The sequence below is a fragment of the Vulpes lagopus genome, chromosome 12, assembly GCF_018345385.1.
Source record: "Vulpes lagopus strain Blue_001 chromosome 12, ASM1834538v1, whole genome shotgun sequence".
Lineage (NCBI taxonomy): Eukaryota > Metazoa > Chordata > Mammalia > Carnivora > Canidae > Vulpes > Vulpes lagopus.
In genome coordinates this window covers 34,717,606-34,729,729 of record NC_054835.1, presented here as the reverse complement: position 1 = coordinate 34,729,729, position 12,124 = coordinate 34,717,606, and the positions used below count along the sequence as shown (strand labels likewise).

General features: G+C 42.7%; 1 protein-coding gene across 1 annotated transcript; it reads right to left on the bottom strand.

Annotated features, from left to right (window-relative positions):
• Positions 1 to 7,607: 7,607 nt before the first annotated feature.
• Positions 7,608 to 11,712, bottom strand: TOB1 (transducer of ERBB2, 1). The gene is made up of 2 exons (XM_041726567.1): positions 11,387 to 11,712; positions 7,608 to 9,547 (listed from the first exon to the last, which is right to left on the bottom strand). Exon 2 carries the CDS (start codon positions 9,401 to 9,403, stop codon positions 8,366 to 8,368), a length of 1,038 nt encoding a protein of 345 aa, XP_041582501.1. The 5' UTR covers positions 9,404 to 9,547; positions 11,387 to 11,712; the 3' UTR covers positions 7,608 to 8,365.
• Between the last annotated feature and the right edge of the window lie 412 nt (positions 11,713 to 12,124).

Genomic DNA, 12,124 nt, shown 5'->3' with positions numbered 1-12,124 from the left:
TGGGTAATCAGAGTGGAAAAAGAACAGACATACCCATTGCAAAACAAATCAAAATCCAACCTTCATCCTTTCTAGCAATGAACAGATGGATGGTGGAGGGATGGCAAGGAAAAGCCATCTGAAAGGAGTACCTACCTGTGTCTGTCCAGAACCACCGAGCCTGTGTCACAGAGCATCTGGCCAAATGGACGAGATTCCATTTTGTAACCCATACCGACAGGAGTATCCAGTGATCCCTCCCATCAGTATCCAAAAGTCATCGATATATACCCATTGCTGAAACCAAGCTAGAGCGATGTCATGTCTATGCTTGTCACATTTCTTCATGCTCCGAAAGAGGCGATGGCACCATGTTCCCAGCTCTCTCAACAGTGCTCAGGAAGGAAAAGGAGGCTTGAGAGCTGTAGAAGGGCACACAGAGCCCCAGTGTTTAAAACCAGCTGCAACCTGATTGGCAGGAAGGAAGTTTATGTTTGACTTTAACATTTAGTACCTAAAAACCATAAAAGCAAATGTCTAGTTTATTTTGCAAATGTGGTTTTTCCACAATTATTGTTAAAAGACTTGAGTGTATAGACGGAAGGGATGCGACCTATAGTATATGCCAAGGTTTGTCTAAAAATATTTTACACCTGTTCTCTGTTCTGCACACTGGTCATATTTTATCAGTGAAGTAAAGTACTCATAATGCCAGACGGAATGTGTTTTTCCTTCCAAGTCCTGAATGTTTTTCCCTTCTGTAAAGCAAACCTCCTCTTCTTTCCCACCTGTGCTAAAATAAAGCTAGGACCATTATCTGTAGGACATGTCTACTGTCAGAGCTACCTTTAACTACTCCTATCCCCGAGCCAGTGTTGTTTAAATAGCAACAGCCATTTCAATACTTTTCACAACAGCATGGACACTTTAGCAACCTTTTTGGCTGCTCTCAAAAGAAACGTCAACTTGTATTCTGGGTTTAAATCAACTTGCTGATTGTATGAAAAAGAATGCTGAAACACGGTTTCCCTGCCAGAGCCTCAAAACTAGAGATACACACTCAGTGGTATTTATCACTGAAACATGAATAGAATAGCTTTTAGGATATTACTGTAGAATTTTTATTTAATTTTCTGTGGATGCATACAACAGACTAGACAACAAAAATGTTGATTATAATAAAGATGTGGTGTGCATTTACCTTTCTGATTTCAAAGGTCAACAAACCAAGGGTGAAAGTCTGGACTTTGTGATTCTAAATACTGTAAACCCCTAAGAACACATGTCCCGTTACCTCACTGACAACTCTTCATAGCGAGGAGATTAGTGCCTCATGAACCACCAGAGGAAGTATATTGATATCACCCTACCCATTCTGCAGATGAAGAAACTGAGCCATCTGAGCCAAATGACTTAGTATGCTTAAGAATAAGACTCCATTTCACACAGCCTCCACACACAAGTGGCCACTCATTGCCTCTTTCTAGGGTTTGCCTAGTTGTAAGGTAATCTCAAAGCTCCACTTACAGACTATGTATACAGCAAGTTTTCTAAAATATAAATCTTAAACTTCCATTTTTTTTAAGACTTTGAGAGAGAGAGTGAGCGAGCGAGAGAAGGAGCAGACAGAGGGGCGGGGGCAGAGAGGGAGAAGCAGACTTCCCACTGAGCGTGGAGCCCAACGTGGGACTTGATCCCGGGACCCCGAGATCATGACCTGAGCTGAAGGCAGATGCTTAGCCAACTGAGCCACCCAGGCACCCTTAAACCTCAAATATTGAAAGAATTGGTTAGTAGAGGTTTACTACTTCACAGTCCATTAATAAGAAGACTTTTAGCCCAAGCTAAACCTCCAAAAGCCCAGCCAAGGGTTCAGCAATACTTGGTCCAATCAAATTCTAACCCCAAATCTAAAAAATTGGTACTCAGTATAACAAGATTTAATTCATATAGAAACTACTGAATATTCTTCTGAGCCATTAAAAAACGGGATTTTCCTGTTTACTGTGCAGTTGGTTTTTTTGGTTTTTTTTTTTTTTTTAAGATTTTACTTATTCTATTGGACTGTTCGGTGGAGGAGGAGCAGAGAGAGAGGGACCATCAGACTCTGCACTGAGTGGGGAGCCCAACTTGGGGTTCAATCCCACATCCCTGAGATTATGACCTGAGCCAAAACCAAGAGTCAGATGCTTAAGCAACTGAGCCACCCAGGCACCCCTACCATGAAGTTTAAATATGTTCAAAACTCAAAACAACACTAATGGGAATGTAAGTTCATCTATAATAGCTTATGCATTTAAAATATGACTTTTTAAACCAAAATATATTTTGATTATTTTCAAGGAAGGCTTTCAGAACAGTTTGAAATAAGAGGTCAGTTTCCTTAGTGGTTCTATTTTTTAAAGATTTTATTTATTTATTTATGAGAGAGGAACATGAAAGGGGGAGGGGCAAAGGAGGGTGGGGAGGCAGACTCCCTCACTGCTGAATTGGGAGCCCCATGCAGGGCTCCACCCCAGGACCCAGGGATCACAACCCAAGCTGAGGGGAGATGCTTGTGTTGTTTTCTATTTTTTAAAAAGATTTTTTTTCTTTATTCATTGAGAGACACCGAGACAGAGGCAGAGACACCGACAGAGGGAGAAGCAGGCTTCCTGCGGGGAGCCCGATGTGGGACTCGATCCCAGGACCCAGATCACAACCTGAGCCAAAGCTCAGAGCTCAGAGCTCAACCACTAAGCCACCCAGGTGCGCCCCGAAGGCAAATGCTTAACTGACTGAGCCACTCAGGTACCCCATTAGTATTTTAAAAATAAGACCAAGAAGACCATTTATCACAACATCTATTCATACAGAAACCATGTATTCCCAAGTAGGTACACGGAACACATTGTTGAAGACTATTTTGGTGACTTGACCTTTCCTTATGGTGTTTATCAATAACACAGGTGAGAAATGTATGTGAAAATGGCTGTATAAGGTCAACAATTAGATTTTACTTAGAAGGAATGGGGCCACTAAGTCTAGAGTCCTTACTCTGTCTGAGGTAATCATCCAGTGGTTCTAAAATGAGAGAAGCAATTTACACAATTGAATTAAGAAAATCAACACAATTAAAGCACTGACTTAATGATTTCTAAAAACATTTCCAGATAGCCTATAATTATAGTTTATGGCTACCGGAAATATAAAATATCTCCCCCAATACATCATCATGACTTCTAAACATGGCCAAGAGCCTCCCATTAGATTCTTCTCATGAACACTCCTATAGAAATTCTACCAGTCATGTGACTAATACATCAAGAATAGTCTTATTTCCCTGACTTCAAATCAGAACAACAACTAATCCCAGGGAACAAAGCATCGAGTTTAAGAGCGTAAACTCTGGAACTTCACTGAGTTTGAATTCCAAGTCTGCTACTTATTGGCCATATAATCGTGGATGAATTAACCGTCTCATCTCTTCTGTAAACTGCATTGGAATTGTGCATGCACATAGTAAGTGCTGTATGAGTATTTGTTAACCAAATGATTTAAAAATTTTTTAAAACGGTTTTAACAGAAGCGTAGGACTAATTTTCCAGTTAAACGCACAGATATTGATCTAAGGTTCGTTAAACATGAACATAGTACCTTCCTAGTATAACACACAGGAAACTGAAGAACTTAGATCTCAAGTGGCCTCCCGGGCCAAATCGATTAAGCACCAACTGATTGGCATACTGAACATTATAAGAAGTTTTATTGGGCAATGGCAATTTTACATACTTGTCTACTAATAAGGCTGCTTTCCTCCTAACTGATCTTGCACTAGAGTTATTATCCTGCTTCTAACGAAAGCATGCATCTCTTCAAGCAAAGATACATACTGCTGTGTCATACCTATGCTTTTTTTTTTTTTTTTTGAAGTTTTATTTGAGAGAGAGCGCACGAGCAGGAGGAGGGGCAGAGGGAGCGAGAGAAGCAGATTCCTTGCTGAGTAGGGATCCTGATGTGAGGCTCGATCCCAGGACCCCAAGATCATGACCTGAAGCCAAAGGCAGACACTTAACTAAGCCACCTAGGCGCCTGCATGCCTATGCTTAGTTTGTGTAGGGAAGAGGTTATGGAGGATAATCTCCAACCAGCATTTTATCTCATTAGCTTGAGTATGTCCAACTAGAGATACTTAAGTTCTCTAAGTGTTATAGTGACTTGTTTTAAAATAACCCATCTCCTGAAGATTTGTGAGAGAAGGTCTCTCAATTAGAAAGTAACACATCTAGAAGAGAATGACATTAACATCAACACATATTAGAACACCTTAAACTCAGAGCAACTTGAGTTTCACCTTCACAAGCTAAGAAGTTAATCACAGTAAATAAAGATGGTCATTATCTTTAGGGAAGCATTTTGACTTTAGGCCTACATTTGCCATCTAATATAGGTTAAAGCTATTCAGAGGAGATTTTAACAATACACCTGCTTTTAGAAAAGATGGGCAGTAAAGGAATATTCTAAACTCAAAGAGCTACAGAGCTATTTTTATCATCTTATTCATCCATCAATGAAGTATACGATCTATAAGGCAGTATTTTGGACACCAGATCGGGCCATTCAGAGGCTGCTATGCAGTATCCATAGTTATAGAAGTAAAAATAATGGGAAGATAATTAACTCATCAGGGGTGAATGGCTGGCTCAGAGGGTAGTGCATTGACTCTTGATCTCAGGGCTTTTTAAGTTCTAGCCCCATGTTGGGTGCAGAGATTACTTAAAAATAAAATCTTAAAAAAAAAAGATCATTAACTCATCACATGGTCAATCAAAACGGTTCCCACAAAAGGGTCAAAAGTGTGATAGCAGAGTGAGAAGAAAAAGATTTGGGGCCAAGATGTAAGTAAGCTTTTCTAAGGCTTTATATGGTGTGCTAGATAAGAGCATCTTTTAAAAAATATCCATTCCTGGGGAATGCCCAGCTGGCTCAGTTGGGGGAGCTTGTGACTCTTGATCTCAAGGTTGTGAGTTCAAGCTCCACGCTGGATGTAGAAATTAAAATCTTAAGAAAAAATTCCATTCCTTAGCTAAAAAGCAAAAACACAAGAAACAAGTGTTGGTGAGATTGTGGAAAAAGGGGAGCCCTCAGGCTCGGAATGCATACTGGTGCAGTCACTCTGGAAAACAGTATAGAGACTCCTCAAAAAGTTAAAAATAGAAGTATCCTATATTCAGCAATCACATCACTAGCTACCTTTCAAAAAAATACAAAAATACTGAGTCAAAGGGATACGTGCATCCTAATGTTTATAGCAGCATTATCTACAATAGCCAAATCATGGAAACAGCTCAAGTGTCCATCAATTGATGGATAAAAATGTGGTGTGTATATATGTATATACACACATACATACTATGTGTGTATGATAATGCTGCTATATACACACACCACATTCTACAATATTATTCAGCCATAAAAAAAGAATGAAATCTTGCATTTGCAATTATGTAGACTTAGAGAATATAATGCTAAGTGAAAGTCAGAGAAAGACACACCGATATGATTTCACTCATATGTGGAATTTAAGAAAAATAAGCAAAGGGGAAAAAAAAAGAGACAAACGAAGGCACAGACTCTTAACTATAGAGAGCTGATTACCAGAAGGGAGGGGAATGGGTGAAATAGGTGATGGGGAGTTAAGAGTGCACTTGTGGTAAGTACCTGATGACGTATGAAAAATGTTGAGTCCCTATATTGTACATCCCAAACTACTATTACACTGTATATTAACTGGAATTAAAAACTTAAAAAACATTTCCACTCCTATTGGATGTGGAAAAAAGGGCAAAAAGGGCATGAAAACAGAGCCTCTGTTCATTCTTTAAAAAGAAAAAAACGTCCTCAAGGATACCAAGCTCAAAGTGAATGGATTTTTTTTTGAAACCAATCAAGATTCAAGGACCAGGGACACCTGGGTGGCTCAGCAGTTGAGCATCTGCCTTTGGCTCAAGGTGTGATCTCGGAGTCCGGATCAAATTCCCTGCTTGGAGCCTGCTTCTCCCTCTGCCTGTCTCTGCCTCTCTCTGCCTCTCATGATTAAATAAATAAAATCTTAAAAAAAAAAGATTCAAGCACCAAACCAACATGGGTACTAATATATTTCCCTAAGATCTTTTGGGAATACGCACATCCCTAAGTTGTGGAAGATACTCATATTTACATTAAGATCAATTATTTAAAATCTGATTATATGTATTAGCGTTCCAGATTGTTACAAATGTGTTTCTACTAGCCAATTGTCTTAATTCTTATATTCAGAAAAAGTACATTGAGTCTTTACTTATAAAAAGGCAATTTTCCTATTAAGCCTAGGATAACTTCACCCCCAAGTCTCTAGGAGAAATTAGCACTTAAGACCATTACTGATTATTCTTACAGCTATTCAAACTTGCGGATCACAAAAGCACATAATTGATAGTGCTGGCAGACCAGATCTCCGCCAGTTCCACTCACTATCCCAGTCTTCTTCATAGCCTCATTCTGTCCACTCAAGGACAAAGGCCTCACCATGGAGCGGACGAAACAGCTCAGCTTGGTTATTCCCAGTGCTTGTTTCCTTAAAACTTTTTATTGCTCTAAATTGCATGGGTAACAGACAAAAGGCTTTTGTACACTGGTGTCCAAAAAATTCATTTAAGACCAAATTTATTTCACCAGTTACCCAGACAGTGCTGGTTCCTTACTATAAATGTACATTTTTCTTCCAATTTGAGGCAATTTTCTCACCAATACTATGTCAACACTGTATCAATGGACATTTAAACAGTGAAATGACTCATTTTACTTTAAAAATAGTGTCTCCTGCTCCCAACTCATCACTTTTTTAAAACTCCACCCTTACCAAGCCACCCCAATTTGACACATTGCGGGTGAGTAATCTTTGAACCTCCCTTCATCTCCCAAAGCAGCAGGTTGGCTATCCAATAGTAATTTTTTTTTTTTCAAGAAAGGAAAAAAGTAAACTTTCTTGCTGGGAAAATGCACACAAATACTAACACTAACATTTAGCACTCTGTCCAATCTTGAGTAGAGTTTGATCATAAATTCTCCAACTAAACATGACTGAACTTTAAGTGTAAGGATTAGTAAACAGACCTAATCTTCTTTTTAAATAGTTAGGTCAGCTGCTTTGTCCAAGCAAGGTTTCTGAGCTACTCACCTCCCCAGCAGAAGCAAGAAACTAATCCAAATGGTCTCTCCATATACATTTCAAATAAATTCTCTCAGGTTACATGAGTGAATTTCATTTTATCATCAGACTCTCAGATGTCAGCACACCACAATTTAAAAATTGCCGTAAAACTGGGTTGCCTGCCTTAGCATACCCATCCCTGCTCACAGAGAGATACATGTGGGCTGAAGAAAGTTGCTTAAAAATATACAATAAAGCAGTCCCAAGCATCGGTCAGGTTATGCAGTTTTGATGGGACTTTTTAGGTGGCAAACTACTACTATCTGGTGTAGTAGTGCAACTGCATTATTCCTCCATGATTCTAGGAGTCAGGCCTTTCCACATCACTAGCATTTACAACATCTTAACTCTAGAGGTAGATCTTTGGCAAAGGCTTCAAAACAAAGACAACGATAAGTGTTTTTAATTTTAAAGAATTTTAATACAAACTTAATATAAACTATTTCAGTCCCTCTTAACATGTAAGACACTGACTCAAAATACTTTTATACCGTTTTTTCAAGTATTGCACAATATAGGTACAAAATTAATATTTACGATTACATTTTCTTCCATAATATATAGCAAAAATCTTTAAACCTTTAACAGAAAATACATTTTTTTGAAAAAGCAAATATTCGTACATTTTAATTCCACCACTAAAGGAATATCCTGTACACAATTTTGAGAATAGTTGATGTCTTTAAGATGGATATTTTACAATTTCAGTAAAAAAAATACATGAAGCTGCTGCTGTCACAGGTCACTGTAGTAAAAAGATATAAATGCAATACCGTGTCGTAGAAACAATATATATATCCTCTGATATTTTACAAACTTTGTACTAAATTAAATTATACAATTAGAAAAGACCAATAAACCCACTTATTAGTGCCAATTTTTTATAAAAAAAAAATCAGCCATGTCCTTGCTATATCTTAAATACTGTAAGAGGCCATATCTGAGAGTATACTTTAAAATATACAGTCAGTATAAAATAACTTTGTGCTTGGTTGGCAAATGAAAAATGATGCAGGTTTTATTTTTGTAACCAAGCTTGAATGTATCCTTACTATAAGCTTTAAAAAAAAAAAAAAATCTCAAGGAGGTTAAAAAAAAAAAAAAAATCCCCCTTGGGCCCGTGCATTTTAACTTGTACATTTTTTTTTTCTTTTTTTAGTTAGCCATAACAGGCTGGAATTGCTGGTTAGAATACTGCATGTTATTTAAGCTAAAATTCAAGCCATCTACAAAAGACTTCTCGTTGAGGCCTCCATAGGCCGCAAACACATCAAAGGCATTACTGTACTGGAGAGGACTGAGGTTAAGGGGGCTGTCACCTGGGAACATTCCATTGGTACTACTACCTTGACCCTGCATATTAGGAAAAATAAATTCCTTGGCATTAGGAGAAAGAGCAGAGGCTTTCTGCTGTTGCTGCTGCTGCGGTGGTGGCGGTGGTGGTGGAGGCTGGGATGGCTGCTGCTGCTGCTGCGGCTGCTGCTGGCTACCCAGGCCAAGCCCGTACAGAGAGTGCATTGAGGAAGAGATGGCTTTCTGCTTCAAGAGGTCATTCACATTCAAGCCGAGGTTGATAGGAGAAGTACGTGCAACCTTGTTGCTGCGGCCACTATTCTTCATTTTGGTTGAGCCGAACTTGGTGGCAGCAAAAGTGGCAGTGGTAAAGGTTAAAGGCTGAGTGGACCGGGGCATGAAGGTAGGGCTTACAGCAGCAGAGTGACCAAAGGGAGGCGACGGAGAGCTGGACACGGATGAGGCTGGGTCACTTATGGGCATAAAAACCTGGGCCTCTGGGTTAAAGCTGTTTTTGATCTCTTTATCCAACTCACATCCATTTTCATTATTATCATCCACATAAAGCACCTTCACTGGTCCCTTTTCACCAATTTGGTAGGAAACCTCAAACGGGTCGATCCAAACACTAAGATCCTGTGGCAGATTGCCACGAACATCATCAATGTCCAAACCACTCTCTTTGGATGCTTGTTCAATCACTGGGTCCACTTTCTCCCCTATGTGTATACATCTAAACCCTGATCCTTTGTATGGCTTTTCAGGATACCAGTGCCCTTCATATTTCTTCTTAAGAAGTCTTTCAAGCTCTTCACCAAAAATGTTGACACGTCTCCTGGGAAGCTTATTGTACAAATATGAAATAATAAAATTTAGTGCTACTTGGATTTCAAGCTGCATAGCTGCTATGCCACAAAGTGAGATTTGTGTTTCAACTCCCCCCCCAACACACACACACAGTGTTCAGTTTGTGGCAGAGAAACAAATTTTCATTCAAAGTGCTGGTACTTTGTAGATTATCCTTCACCTTGAGTGGTCTTGCTCCTTAAAGAAAAACAAAACAAAACAAAAACAAACATGTCCAAATAAGATAAATCTAAGTCCCACAGCCTTTTCTTACCCCCGGAGTAATTTTACTTTTGAAAAAGTCTAATAGGCTAGGAAGTCAGAAAAATATAATCAGCACAAAATAAAGGAATATACAACAGAAAATTGTTTATTAAAGTTCAAAATCTCATGGGACAACTTAGGATTTACAGTTAAAACAGTATTTTTAACCCTATTATTTACTTTTTTTCCCTGAATACAGCTCATATATATATATATATGTATATATGTGTATATGTATATATGTGTGTGTATATATGTATATATAAAATCTCCCCCATATGTAGTGTATTTCCTCCCTCAATTCTCACAAGAATATTTATTGGAAACTCTACTCTGCACAACCATCCACCCACCTCCACACACATATATACCAGTTTTAGAAAGTGATCATATTCCTATTCACTAATTTAGATATGAATTCTGTATTTCAATTCATTCTGGATATATGCTGCCTAAATCTGCTGTATGGTTAAACATTCAGACATTTGAGAAGTTAGGAAAATTATTTTAATTTCCAAAGTACGTGAAGCTAAAATTAAAAATACTAAATGAACTGCCATCCTAGTGAACAATAATTATGAACCAAACTATCCTGTATCACTGCCGTCTTAAATATGCTAAGGGCACACAACGTAAAAATCGAGCTTCTCTGTTCTTCCTTTCCAATGTGCATCTTTCTAAATCTGAAAATACCTCTTTAACAGCAAGTATAACAAAAGCAACAATTAATTTCAAAACTCTATCGATTATTCTCTTTAAAGGGCAGGGTTTCTGAGTTTATTCTGATTTTCAAAACCACCTCCCTCCTTCGCGATAAGAGAACAGCCGGAGAGGCTTGTACGATAAGGTCGACCTTTAAACGTTTGCTGGATCAGCATTGGGTGGGGATAAGAAAAGATCAAGGGCAAACAGAAGATATTTGCGAAAGGGATCTATTTGTACACTGAGGTTGATTTAAAAGGACATTTTAAAAAATCAAGTTGGTATCAATCCATCTGTTCCATTTTCCATTATTTGTGGTGACAAAGGGAAAAAAGGATCTCCGGCTGCCCCCAAACTACACTTTCAAGCCCAAAGCCCGAGTGCCGGCCAAGGCAGCTGATTAAGCCAAATTGCTTGACGGTGCAGCCGAGAGAAATTCAGGCTCCGCGAAAGGTAGTTTGAAAGCAACGCCTTAAGCAGGAGTGTGAAGAATTACATAAACAGCCAGTTGGGTCTCATTAGATTTCTGCTCACAGCTCTCGGAGCCCGAGCGCTGGAGCAGCAGCAGCGAGGAGGAGGAGGAGAGGAGGAGGAGCAGGGGAGGAGGAGGAGGAGGAGAGTACAAGTCTCCTCCGAAAACGAGGAGGAGGAGGAGGAAGGCCACGAGAAATGGCAAAGCAGCCACTGGGGCCAGGCGCCGGGCAGGTCGGGGCGCCGGCCGCTCCGGGTCAGCCGCTCCCCTCCCCCCGCCGTAACCTGACCCGCCGCGCCCGCCCCCCGCCCCCCGCCCCCGCCCCCCGCCCGAGGCCCCGGGGACCCGGCCAGAGCCCCGGGAGCAGCGGCTCCCCGCACCACTTCGGGCCCCGCGGACCCCACCGCACCCCTGGAGCTCGTCGATCCTCCCGGCGCCCCAACCCCCGCCCCCCCTCCGGGCGCCGGCCGGCCCCGCCTCCAGGTCCCGCCGCGCCGGGGCCCCTGCGAGCCGCTCCCCTCCGCGCTCCGGCCGCCGCGCCGCGGTCCCCGAGGGCCCGGGGCTCGGCCGCTGCAGCCCCGCCGCCCCTCGATACTTACGGGCTGCGTCCACCACAGAGCCGGCCGCCGGGCGGGGGAGCAGGGGCGGCAGGGCGGGGGCTCGGGAGGGCGGCGGAGCCCAGCAGGCTGAATGCTACGCGGCGCCGCCGGGCGGACGACGGGGGCCTGGGCGCGGGCCTGGCAGCTCGGCAGCTCGGCAGCTCGGCGCTGTGGCTCGGGGTGGCGGGGCCGGGTCAGGCGAGCGCGCTCGCTTCTCCACACAGCCCGGTGGCCTGGCCCAGCGGCCCGTAGTACGCCGGCTCCGCGCCGGGCCAGAGCTTCGCTCCTTCTGCCGCGGCGCGCGCCCCGCCTCTCGTTTTATATGCTCCTCCCCGCCCCCATCCCCTCCCGTAGGGGCGCGCGCGCGCCCGCCTCGCGTCACACAGCTCGCGGCCGCGTAACCATTCCCCGCCCTCCCGCCCCTCATCCCAGACCCTCGGCGGCGGCTCCGCCCCTGCCCTGCCCCTCGACGCCATTGGTCGAGTCCCGCCTGCCCATGTCCTGCCGGGCGGCGGAGGGCCCCGGGGACGAGGCCACACCCCTCCGGCTCCACGACGGCCAATGAACCGACGTCCTGGGGCCGCCGTGGGCGGGACTAAGAGGAAGCTGGGAAAGGGATTGGGGGAGAGAAGTGCCAGTGAGGGCGACGGTGGTGGGTGGGGCGGCTGACGCCGGGTCCAAGCGAAGAGCCTCGGAGAGAAGGGGGGAGGGGAGCCAGGCAGGTGGCGGAGCGGCGGC